The sequence below is a fragment of the Thamnophis elegans genome, chromosome 10, assembly GCF_009769535.1.
Source record: "Thamnophis elegans isolate rThaEle1 chromosome 10, rThaEle1.pri, whole genome shotgun sequence".
In the NCBI taxonomy this organism is placed as follows: Eukaryota; Metazoa; Chordata; class Lepidosauria; order Squamata; family Colubridae; genus Thamnophis; species Thamnophis elegans.
The window spans coordinates 29329510-29343158 of NC_045550.1; the positions used below are offsets into that span (position 1 = coordinate 29329510).

At 34.8% G+C, this 13649-nt stretch overlaps 1 protein-coding gene across 1 annotated transcript in view; it reads left to right on the forward strand.

Moving 5' to 3' along the window:
• VPS8 (VPS8 subunit of CORVET complex) overlaps nucleotides 1–13649 on the forward strand; it is a 98202-nt gene that overhangs the window by 37882 nt on the left and 46671 nt on the right. Inside the window, 7 exon segments of the mRNA XM_032225506.1 lie at nucleotides 1359–1478; nucleotides 4446–4517; nucleotides 6341–6460; nucleotides 6876–6932; nucleotides 7856–7938; nucleotides 11925–12009; nucleotides 12333–12431. Of these exon segments, the coding sequence (XP_032081397.1) occupies nucleotides 1359–1478; nucleotides 4446–4517; nucleotides 6341–6460; nucleotides 6876–6932; nucleotides 7856–7938; nucleotides 11925–12009; nucleotides 12333–12431 (636 nt within the window).

Genomic DNA, 13649 nt, shown 5'->3' on the forward strand with positions numbered 1-13649 from the left:
AATGAGTAGTAGTTAATATTGGGTATGATAGAGGAGAGAGTATGTATCAAAGAATGTATCCAAGTCTAAGGTGGGTTATGAATATGAAATGAAAAATTGCAAGTTATATTTAAATGGCATATTAACCACAGGAAATAGATGAATTTGTGTATCACAATTGAATGTTTAATGAGTGAGTGAGTGAGTGAATAACTCGTCAGAATTTTATATCTTGGAATGTCCATGTGATATGGTCAAAAAAGTCAAAATGGTGACTGCAATAGTGTGATGGAAGCCTTGCCAATTTTTATGTGCATTGCATATAAGACACCCTTACCTTATACCTTATTGTACAAACTAATATGTAACCTTGTATTTAATCAGTTGGAACACTCTACTGTAAAAAAAAAAAACCTTTGACATAAAGTCATACTGCTGTGATATTTCAGTCTGTGTTGTCAATAGTCATAAACATGATCCATGTTGGGTTTCTGTTCTTAGCATAGCCCAGATAACCTAGGAGATGAGGCAAATGGGTATTCTCAATCCATTCTTCTAAAACTATAGCATTTCTCTAAAACGGTCTTTGTTTTGAGGCTCTTTGAAGTGATGTATCATCTTAAACACAATGCTGTCAATTTCACTCAAAAACTTCAGCATACATTTCAGAGCATTTGTAAGTTAGTATCAGGGGAGTGTTGATGGGCCCTTGGTTACCCAAGGTCTTGCGCCATAAAGTTTAGAGGGACATACTCCACTGATTTTTTTCATCAGTTTCAAATGGAAGAAAATTCCTAATTCTTGGGGGTTTGATCACGTAGAGTAACTGTAGATCAAGTAGAGTCTTGGAATATTCTTTTTGGAGATCTATCACAGCAGGAGTCTCAAGCTGTGAAAGTTTGATCAAATACAAGTGGAGCATCAAAGGTAAATTAATATAAGTATGATGTTGAAATTTTCTTACAGGCTTGACATTTTCTTTTTGTAGTGTTTGACCTGTATTTCAGTAAATTCTTCTTATTCTTTCTGTTTTAAATCCTGCTAGCAATGATTTATCTTAATTTCTTGTTTATCCCAATGAACTAATTCATGTAGTTAGTCTGGAGAAATAAACTGAAACAAAAATGCAATTATGCATTTTATCAGAATTCATTGTTTAGGAAGTCAGTAGTAATAATCTGTCAAATACAAATGTGAAGCAGCTAAGTACTAGTGATTGTGAATACTAATGCAAGTAACCATAAAACAACTTGACTATTCTTTTGTTTTAAATCACTAATGTTGGAAAATTCCTGAAAAAAATTCCTGGAATTGATATACTTCAAAGTGTTAATTCCAGCATTTAGATTGAGCAAAATTTATACTCATTCACATTGCAGGTCTTTGAATTCCTCATCCGTCTACATTCAGCTGAGGCTCCTACAGATGAAGAAGTGTATCCCTACGTTCGTACACTGTTACACTTTGATACACGAGAGTTCCTTAACGTACTTGCGTTGGTAAGACTAATTACTAATTACAAAGATAGAAAGTCTCATTATCTCTTGTGTGATCTTAAACAATGGTGTTTAATGTTTTGGCAGTTAAAGAGCAATTGTTACTTTTTAAGTCTGAGGATCATGGTGGGCATAGTATCATGGTGTTGTCCAAATGGTACATGGTTAATTTTTAGAGTGGGTTCATACAAAGTTTGTGGAAAGTGGAGACTTTAATGCCTTGTGCACCTATTTTCTATTGTTCCTTCTGAAAATAATGAGAAATTAGTGATTTGTAGTACTTTTGGGGAAATATAAATAAGAATGGATGGTTGCTTGTGGTAACACAACCACTCTTTGTCTTAAACATATGTGTTGGATCTAGATTACCATATTTTTCGGAGTATAAGACACACCTTTTCCCCCCAAAAAAAGAGGGTGAAAATCTGGCTGTGCCTTATACACTGAGTACAGCATTTTTGGCTACCTGAAACCTTGTCCCCTTCACAAAAATGGACATGCAGAGGGTTTGGGAGACCTGCAAACTGCTCCTGGGGGCTGGGAGGGAAAAAATGACCCCCTGCAGCCCCTAGGAGCACTTTGCAGGCCTCTCAAACTGTCTGCATGCCCCATTTTTCACAAAAAAAAAAATGAGGCGTGCAGAAGGTTTTGGAGGCCTGCAGAGTACAAAAACTTTTTTTTAATTTACCTCTTCAAAATCTTGGTGCATCTTATACTCCGGTGCATCTTATACTCCAAAAAATACAGTAAATAGTTGACTTGCAGAAGTTCTTCATTATTGTCCTCATTCTTTCTCACAACCATCCTGTCTTCCAAAAATGCTATACAACCTAACTAGAATTTTGCTGAGTAGAATGGAATAGGTGTGATTTAAGAAGAGTAGAAGCAATCTGTCCTAAATGTAACAAGGATACCTATGTAAGATGCACTGATAATTCTGGAGATTCTCCTTTCCCACCAGTACATTGCCTGCCTCATTTAGCAAGATATCCTGACTTATGAAGTAATCTTTCCTGTGGGTTGCAAAGGCTGTCAAGGAAGGGGTATATAGTATATTTTTATCCGCCTAGTTGCACATGGCTGGGAATTCTAGGAATAGAAACACAACATGTCTGTGGAACACTGAGTTGGGAAAAACTAATTATAATTATTTTTTCCTTTAGGAATCAGTGGTTTATTCATTCATTTATTAAAATTTATTTAATTTTAAATGTTTCTATGTCACCTATCATAGAAAGCATCTCCAGGGAGCGTACAATTCTCAAAATAAATTAATTGTGGTATTAAAAGTTATAAGCTTAAAAATAACCAATGGACATTAATAATAGAGTAATACCAGCATAAGCCATCAGATGTGAATTTTAATGAAAAGCTTTTCAGCTTGCACCTGAATTATAGTCACATTAGTTTTTTATAGTATTGAAAACCATTATAAAAACATTACATTTATTCAACTTATCAGTTTACCAATATTGAATGCATATGGTTCATTTATATTTTAGTAGAAATAGTAATGTGTTAAATACGTCTCTTCACAGACTAACATTGTTATATGGGTTCTATTATATTGGTGACCATTTTACCATGTTATGAATTACTTTATTCCTTGCTTGAATAAAAAAACATTATAGCAATAATACTTAGACTTCTATACTGCTTCACAGTGCTTTACAGCCCTCTCTAAGTAGTTTACAGAGTCGGCGTATTGCCCCCAACAGTCTGGGTCCTCATTTTCCCAACCTCAGAAGGATGGAAAATTGAGTCAACCTTGAGCCAGTGAGAATTGAAGCAAACGAACTCCTGGCAGTCAGCAGAATTAGCTTGCAAATACTGCATTCTAACCACTGTGCCACCATGGTTCCTAATAATATACCTTCTTTAATCTTGATATTTTCCAAATGTATTGAAGGAGGACACATTAAAACAGCATCACCAAAATTCTGGGACTTCCATCTTTTCATACTTGGAGGTTAGAGAGATTGATTTTAACACATGATAGAAAGCAGTGGTGTCCTTAGGCTATCCTATCACTATATAAAAGAACAGAAAAGAAACAGTCATATTCATTTAATTACTCATTTTGATATTCAAGAAGAATTTGAGATATATGATTAAGGCTTAGTTATTAGAGTCTCTAAGCGCTTGAAGGGATGGAACAGAAGGATGGCATTTTTTTTTTAGTTCTTTCAAGTTAACATTCTAAATTCATTCATGAATGCACATTTTCTGTTTCATTTCCTCTCCCCTCTGGTCAGTATTGTCCTTTACCATGATTCCCCTTCCTGGAAGGAACTTATAGGCCAACAGACAACATTACTGTTTGCAAAGTATATATGGATTCTTAATTGGGACAAGATAAGGAAGTCCGAAGCAGAGTTATGATGAGTAGCATTACATGAGGCACAGTGGGATGGGTCCTATACTCCCTTGCTTATCCCCCAAGGAAGGGGGAAGATAACAATAGTTACATTATTTCTTAATTAACACACACACACACACACACACACACACACACACAATTTGCTGTCTTTTCCAACCTCAGTAAATACATAAATATTGTTTTTGATATCTACCTTGGGAGTAGGTTCACCTATACAAGCGATTCCACTGTTCTTCATGAACAGTTTTGCAATACTTTTGACCAACATACCATGGCTAGTATAACATTGTATGCAACCCTTTGAATGGAATGGAGAAATGAGAAAACTAGAGTTAACCATTGTTCTTGTTAATAGTTTCCAACATTGAATAGTCTCTGAGATAACTTCACCTTGGCTTATGATTTCTTTCTTAATTGGAGACCATCCATTCATGGTCCTTGATTCAGACATAATTGTAGCTTCTTCACAAAACATATGAACAGTATATTGTAACTTCTCAAGCCAAATTTTTGTTTTGAATGCTGGAATATATAAAAAATATTGCATGTGAAGTTTTGCTTTTTTCTTCCAATATTATTTTCTGATAAAGACATTTGAAGATTTTAAGAATGACAAGCAAGCTGTGGAGTACCAACAGAGAATTGTGGACATATTACTCAAGGTAATTTCCTTTGTTTTAGTGATAAATATAGTAAAATATGTGTAAAATCTTTACTTTGAACTACTATTCATTGTTACCTCATTATGTCTTTTCATTAAATTATTTCTTTGATTGATGAAATATGAACAAACTAATATCTTATTCTTATAAATGCAAAACATTTAGATCAGGTGCCTCAGATCTTGCTGATCCTTACTATTACAACCAGCTTCTCCTTAAAAGAGCCATGCCTTTTTCTCCTTGATTTCAAATTCATATCATGATATCAATTATAGGTAAGCCATGGAAAGATTGGGAGATGCAGAGCTATATATGTCACCTTGTGTTCCTGAATGATAGGTGGGATATAACTTTAACAAATATAATTTTTCAGAATTTGCACAATCCAGGAAAAAGTGAGACCCTTTTAAGGATCTGACATCAAGTACAATGATATAAGGCTATATAAGATCTGATGCAACTTTGCATAATTTGGGTCAAAATATTTTACACCTCTATAGGTAGTCCTTGATGTATGACCAGTCAGTTAACGCCACCTGGAAGTTATGATAGACTCCTCCCAAAGCTACCTACGACCCGGTTTTTAAAGTTACAGCTGCTTCAGCTCCCCTGCAGTCATTTGCCCTTACAACCACCCGCAGGGATGCTGCTTGTCTTTCCTGTCATTCCATCCTCTGGGACCCTAAATGTCTAGGATCTACTCCCTACATAGCATCACCTATCACACACTTAGCTTTTGAAGCTCTCTGGATCTTGTGTTGGGGAAGGAGGTCAGGCCATGTATCTTGTCTTCTTTGTCCCCTTTATGTTTATGTTACCCCCAAACTCATGTTCATATTATTTCTACTCTTTCCAAGGTATAGCTATTTAATATCAATATATACAAGTATACATACAAGTTTTTGCCATAACATGCTGGTTACCGTTTAGAATGCAAGTTGACCATAATATCTGTATCCTTAAGATTATGGATGATAACTGTATGACTATTTCACATAATTATGTCTATATTGCCAATCTGTCATCAATTGTAAATTAAAATATACAAAACATAAAAGATGTTTTGTGGCTTTCATGAAATATGCTACTAAATTCTACAACATCCTATGTTTATCATTATAATTCCTTTATTCTTTTATTGTGCAGAATATATTTTTATATTTGACATTTTATCAACATTATTACTTATACAATAAGTATGTAGTTATATACTTATATAAGTAACAATCATGTTTGTAAAATATAAATAAATTCAAAATATATTCTGCATAATAAAGGAATAGATATCAGAAACATGAGGTATAAATTTTGATTTGTGGTAAGAATTGAGGAAATGTTGTGTTTCACAAGATAAAATACTTGCTCCTTAGTGAGAAAAGATGAGATTTCCTCCACTATTATTCATTTCCATCGCCTGCCTACCGACTCTTCAGTTATTTATGGTGGTTGAATTGTTTCATAGATCATTCAAGCAATGCCCAGTGTTATCCCACTGATAAGTTCAGAACAATGTCACTGTGACCTAGAAGATAGAAAAACGCTGCTTCCTTTTAGTGATGCAGCTATATCTGCCTACAGCGATAAGCTTGGGGAACATTGTCTTAGAAACCTTACGTGAATTAAAATTTCCCTTTAAAATTTTTGACTTGGTGTGTCTTGGAAGACATGTTTACAATAATTAAGTTCTGAAAACTTTAAATTATTTTTGTACCACTTTATTAAGTGTAGTGTTTTTATGTTTTATTTTATTCCATCTCAAGAGAAGATATGTGCTAACCTAAATTGTTATGATTAATAAATGTATCTATTTTTCTCCCTTCTAGGTTATGGTGGAGAACTCTGATTTTACCCCATCACAAGTTGGATGCCTTTTTACTTTCCTTGCTCAACAGCTTGCTAAGCCAAACAACACATTGTTTGTGAATAGGATGCTATTTGACCAGGTAATATAAGAAACATAATGGGGTGGAATTTTTATTCTAAAATGGGCAAAGTCTATCTTGAATTATAAAACGATTGTGATGCCATCTAATTTGTAATTATTCTATCTAATGTTTCAGAAAGTTTGAAATAAATTATGAAGATTTGAATGCAATGATTTTAGAAAGGATATGTGGGAAACTAGGAGATGCTTAAAAAGAATAAACACCTGTTGTATTGGGTTTTTGATGTTGCATTTTCATTTCACAGCATTAATGTATTTTAGAAGCTGGGATCCTGTTCCCAAATGTTGTAATGATTTGTATGTTCTTTTCTTTAGTGGGAAATGCTACAATAGATAAATTTGTAAAATATGATACTGTGCTTGAGAAATGGAGCAGAAATACGTATAACAATAACATTTTCTTTTTTGCTCAGGTCCTTGAATTTCTCTGCAGTCCTGATGATGACTCACGACATTCGGAAAGACAGCAGGTATGAATCGTTAGGATAATATTCATGCTGTGAAAATGATTCATGGTTAAGGAAGAAAGATCATTACTAAAAATGACCATACTTTAGAGCATAAATGCTAAAACTAGAACTCCACACTGAGAAACAATCAGCTTCTAGAAAACTGCTAAGAACTTATATATTAATCAAGGCATATTAATAGTTTTCAGAATCACATAAATTGTAACAGTTCACACCAAATACATTTATATAGTTTGATTGCCACTGTCATAGTTAATACTTAGAGAGTGATTGAAGAAGTAGGATACATTTATCAAGAGGTGTATATTTCTATGTATATAATGTCATTTTTCACTTCAGTTTTTCCAAATCCCTTCTAGTGGAGATAACAGTGTTGGATTATATCAGAAAAGTAGTGAATTTGGACTCAAATTACTCTTTTTCTATACTTCATTATTCAATTGAAGTTCAGGAAGAAAAACAGGAGACATGCAATTGTAAGAGACTAGTGGGCTAAAGCATGAAAATGAAATTGTGACAGAATGTGGTTGAGAGGAAAATTATCTTGCTTCATATTATATGAAGCAGGTAAATATTCTCATCGTGCTTGGGAACATGATCATGTTTAATCAACTATTCCAAAATTATAGTTTCCTCTTGATTTCATCCTTGATCAAGATACATACCTAAGAAAAGGAAATTATATGTTGTCCTCAGGCAGTAACTGAGAAATTCCAAAATTAAACTTCATGTCAGAAAGAAGGTCTCTACTTATGTAAATATGTATATTGCAATGAACAAGCAAAGGTTGGAAGAACGTAATTTACTCCTTGATGTCTGATGTTTGTTTCATATGTAGACATAATCTTTTATTGTAGAGGATAAACGTTGTGGGGTCTCTGAAGGATTTAAACATAATATTTATAATTACATTGTGCTAATAGGTTCTTTTAGAATTGCTTCAAGCTGGAGGTATAGTGCAGTTTGAAGAAAACAGACTCATTCAAATGGCAGAAAAAGCTGAATTGTAAGTTTCTGTGCATCTTTTCTAATTTGTTTTACTCCTTTACAACCACTCTGATAAATCCAGGATTTTTTAAAAAGAAAAATTACATTGTATTATTGTAAAATATAAATAGTTTGATTTTAAAACCCAAATGACACATTGTATTATTGAGTACAATGATATTTATGTTGACTGGATACTATTAATGCTTTGATAAATTAGATAATTGAAACATTTAAAAATTAAGGAAAAAGCTTTATATCTACCATGAATTCCAAAATATTAATGTTAATAAACTTAGATAGGTTGATTAGATTTTACAGTAAAAAACAAATATGGCATTGACTAGGATTGTCAACATTGGCAGTAAAATGACAGGATTTTTTCTCCCCTGAGAATTAAGAATAGAAATTAGAGGCTTCTTGAAGGCATGTTCACAGTTTTGGGGAGTTAAAGGTAGAAATTGGATGTTTTGTCTTCCACTCCTTTTCCCAGTTTTTATACACCTTAAAAAGCTGAAAATATTAATCCCATTTATCTCCTGATACCATCATGTCACTTGACGGTATTCTGTAACAGTCAAATTGGCTAAGAGAGCATGTTTTAGACCTGGTTAGTAAATCACTGTCTGCCTTTTTAACTATATCTGAAGCCACTTTTTATGGATGCTTGCAATTATGTTATTATATTAATCAACAGTTGAATACATATGATTTGCGATCTATCTGATTTTTGTGCCAGCATTTTAACCAAAAAAGTCATGCATCTCTGGCTTTCTAAAAGATATATCTGTGAGGATTATCCGTGAGGATGTTACCATATATCATATCCTTCTTATAATTTCATTTTCTTATTGTTGGGATGGAATCTTTTGCTTCTTTGACTTGATCCAAATTGAGGCTGAAATCCTTTATCTGCAGAAGATAAATAGAACCAGAAGAAAAAAAATACATGAGGTGGTTGCTTGGCAACTGCTTTCAGCTGTGAAATCTGTGTTCATCCTCATTGCCTTGTCACTGCAGATGCACTTCAGTACTTAGCACACTATATTGTATAAAATTTTGGCCATGAGATTAAATTTCTGGTGATTACAACTTGACCTACATCCTACTTCTCCAGATGTTGATGCAGTCTCGGTCTGTTAGCTTTAAGATTTGTTTTTATAACTGTCTAATTCTATTACCAGGCTGCTGGGAAATCATAGCAACATTTATGCTGTAAGAGATTAAAATATCTGAACAAGTTTGTCTGATTAACTCCCTACCCAGGTGCTTTTTTACAATAGTAAATAGCTTAATATAAACTGGAAAATGACATATATTCACAATATATTCACAAAATATTGACAAAGAAATTGGTCTTTCTGTAGTACTACTGTATCCTTTCTGTAGTACATCATTGTATAAATTAATGAGTTATTTTACCTATATCTATTTAGCAATTCTATTTATAATCAGTTTTAATATTTTTACATGGTACATTTTATATATTTGATTTTTATCCTGCCATATCTTTTTAAATAACTCAAGGAGGCCAATATACCTCATTACCCTTCCTCTTCCTATTTTCCCCACAACAACAACCCTGTGAGGTAAGTTGATTGAGAGAAAAACTAGCCCAAGACAACCCACTTGACTTTCATGCCTAAGGAGAGACTAGAACTGTTTCCTAGTTTCTAGGCCAGCTCCTTATTCCCTACAGTAATCCATCAGTAATCTGACCATACATTTCCATTATCAGTGAAATTAAAGAGCATTTGTAACTCTTGCCCATTAAAAACTCTAATCTCACTGAAGCAATGCCTTTATTGCTGTAAGCAAATTTTTACAAAATCTCTGCTTTGGAGTTTCAGGCAATTCAAGTCAGGAAAACAAAAGGGGAAGAATGATTGTTTATAAATCTATTTGTCCTGTATTATTTTACAAGGCTTACTTCTGCTCATAGCTGACTGAGCAGTTTGTATAATTCAGTAATTAGGTTAAAAATTATACAACAACCATAAAAAGACACACACACAGACATCAAATTTTTATCACCAGTTAGAATACTTAATCAAACATTCTCTCCCCTGAAAGAATGATCCATTTCATCCTTCACATACTGAAACTGCTGAGTTTTAATGGCTTTACAGAAACAAAATCCAAGGATAGTATGATCTCTGGGAAGCTGCTATATCAGAGACAGGAAACTGCAACAGTGAAAGCCAGCTCCCACAGGGACATTGTCTTTTAGATGTTAATGAGACTCAGAAAGAATCCACTAGAAATTGGCAGTTCTGGAGATACTGATTACATTATCAGATAGCATTAGAGACCTTTTAAGAAAGCGTGTGCATTTTATCAAGTACAGAATATTGCCAGATTAAAGTAAAAATTCCAAAATTTACTGTTAAAAAAAAACAAGCAAATACTTGATCTATCTCCACTGTTTAGAAATAGAAATTCCAGTTGTTAAATGCCTTCTGTAGAGAGGCATGGGCGATGAGTGGCAATTTCTGGACCCTTTGAAACTATTTTTAATCCAGCAGTACCTCCAGTGTGATGTGAGCTTCATTTAAGTCCTATTAATTCCTATTTGGGTTGAACAAACAATGCAAAAAAATTGTATGGTCTCATGCTTTTAGCAGGGATTTGAGTTGCTAATATAAAACATTTGTTGTTCTCTTTGGATCAAGCTTCTCTTCTTTTTCATTGATTTTTATAGTTTTGGTACTAGTGTTACTTTAAATATGTCTGGCTTGAGTGTTGTTAATTTTAAATTAAAAAAGAAAGAATGTAAATACTGAATGAAATTCATGTAATAAAATTCTAGTGTTAGTTGAACCTTCTTTAATTTTCGCTAGTGTTAAGTAATTAAGCTCCCTCAGGTCACAAAGACAATTAACTGATATTTCCTGCAAAAAAAGAGAGGCAGGTAGAATAGATACTGTAGTTAACGTCTAAAAAAAAGAAGTGAAGATAGGAACAGCAACCTCCATATATGAAGCAGCTTAGATTAAGTAAAGGAAATACATGTGACTCCCTTCCTCCTCTTTCACCGGCATGTTAAATATCACTGATTTAGAAGGCTTTGTTTTTTCATGAGATAATTTTTTGATTTAAAAAAAAAATGACAAGTGATCCATTTATCAAACATGACATTAAATATTGCTGACACAGCTCAAGGTTATCTATTTATTAGTTTGTCTAATATCACTTGTGCCTTCATGTCAGTGTTGAACTTCTGGGGGCTGCTTGGATAAGTTTCCGTGGCAAGGTTTTTCTGAAGTGGCTTACTTGCTAGAGCTGAGAGAGAGTAACTGCCCCAAGGTTACCTAGCTGCCTGCATGGCACGACAAAACCGCGGTCCACTAAAGCGCGCCCGATTAAAGCACGTACGTGACGTCATCAGCAGCGCGACAAATACAACCACGGAGAAAAAGGGGCGCTTTAAAAAGCGCTTTTAAAGCAAGCCGATTCACATAAAGGTAAGAGTTAGGGTTAGGGTTAGGGTTAGGGTTAGGTTAAGGGTTAGAGTTAGGTTTAGGGTTACGTTAAGCGTTAGGGTTAGGTTTAGGGTTAGGTTAAGGGTTAGCGTTAGGTTAAGGGTTAGGTTTAGGGTTAGGTTAAGGGTTAGGCTTAGGGTTAGGTTTAGGGTTAGGTTTAGGGTTAGGTTTGGGGGGGTTAGGTTTAGATTTACGCGTTAATTTTAAGTTTACCGCTCACAGCGTGCTGTTTTCGTCGCGCTGTGATGACGTCACGTACGCACTTTCGTCGAGCGCGCTTTAGTCTACCATGGTTTTGTGGTGGAACCAGCTGCCTGTGCCTAAGGTGGGACTAGAATTCAGGTCTCCAGTTTATAGCCTAGTACCTTAACCACTACACCAAATTGGTTCTCTTATGTTTAATAACAGTATGTTAATAACATCAAATATTAAGATAGGAAAAACAGGACATGTTTTATAAAACTGCTCTTTTTAAAGGATGCTTATGTCTAAAAACCACTTAGCTATAATTCTTTTATTTCAGTTACCAAATCTGTGAGTTTATGTATGAACGGGAACATCGCTATGATAGGATAATTGATTGCTACTTGCATGATCCCTTGAGAAAGGTAAACATGACATGGTACAAGTTACAGAAGAAAATTCAGATGAAATCTATTTAATTTTTCAGCAGCTTTTCTGTATTTTGGGGGGGATGGAGAAACTTGCCTTTTAAAATAGATTTTTAATAGAAATATGCTAAAATGAAATAGTGGTGAATGTTAAAATGGTACATAAATGATATATTTTCAGTGCCTTGTTGCTTTATTAATGATACATTTTCAGTGCTATGTTTCAGCATGTAATATATGAGAATCAGTCATTTAATTTGAAAGAATGTTTCTGTAATGTATTTTTCTTTTTTGTAACCTTTCCCATATATTTCTTAAAGGAAGAAGTTTTCTCGTATATCCACAATATTCTTTCCATTCCTGGGTATAGTACAGAAGAAAAGCAATCTGTGTGGCAGAAAACTATGAAACATATTGAGGTATGTCTTAAATAATGTAATTATACATATACATATACATATACATACATACATACATATATATATCTTAAATTCTATATGCAGTAATACTGTATAGCTGATATATTCTAATAAATTAATATAAGTGAAAACAGAATAAGACCATATTTCTAATATTTAAATTAATTTTGTCTCTAAATTCAATTTATCTGATTAAGAATAATTACTTTTGAGGATAGAAAGCTTCATGCATTGACTGACATAAAGTTAATTAGACACTTTGGTTCTTCGGATCAGTCACTATACAATTTGAAAGCATTTGTAATCAAATATCCACAGATGAACAAGATTTTTCTTAATGGAATTTCATGATTCACTATAAAAAGCCATGGTTCCTCTTTCTCTGTTGTTTTTTATTCTCTGAATATCTCTGAATATCCAAATTTAGTGTTGCTATGAAGACACTGAATGAGTGGTGGTTACAACTGGTCTTCAAAGCTCCGACTATTCCAGCATCCTTGCAATCCCATGGTTATTATCTGGGTGCTTGGCAACCAGCTCACATGACAGTTGCAGCATCTCAAGGTCACTTGATCAGAATGTGTGACCTTCACTGCCAGCTTCTAATAAGCAAAGTCAATAGGAAAACCAGCAGGGAAAGTTGCAAGTCACCCCCACCAGCTTCTTTGCACTTGCACCATGCCTCTCCTGCCACACCTTAGATACCCTGCCTTGCTGCGCTAGCCACTCCACATGCCTTGCTGTACTCTCCCTCACCACCCGAATACCCTCACACATCTTCACTCATCCAGGGGCAGCCACCCCAAAGTATGCTAAGTGCTCCATCTCCTCTACCATTCACATACCCTCTTCCACCTAGCAGTTGCTACCCAAGTTCCACCTTGCTCACACCACATTATCCCGTCACTCACTCACCCTCAGATATTCTCCCCAAGCCTTGCTGCACTTGTGCTGTACCTCCCCTGCCATTCCCAAACCTTCAGACGGCCTCTTCCACCCAGCAGCAGCTACCCAACTCCTGCCATACTCATGACATGCCACCACTCAGACCCCCTCTCCCATCCAGCAGCAGCTACTCAAGCCTCACCATGCTTGCTCTGTGCTTTCTTGATCACCCACACACTCTTTGCTCCCTCTCCCATCCAGCAGCACTGCTTGGCCTGCTTGCAAGCCTTTGGGACTAGCAACCTTCTGCTGGCTTCCCTGTTGATTTTGTCT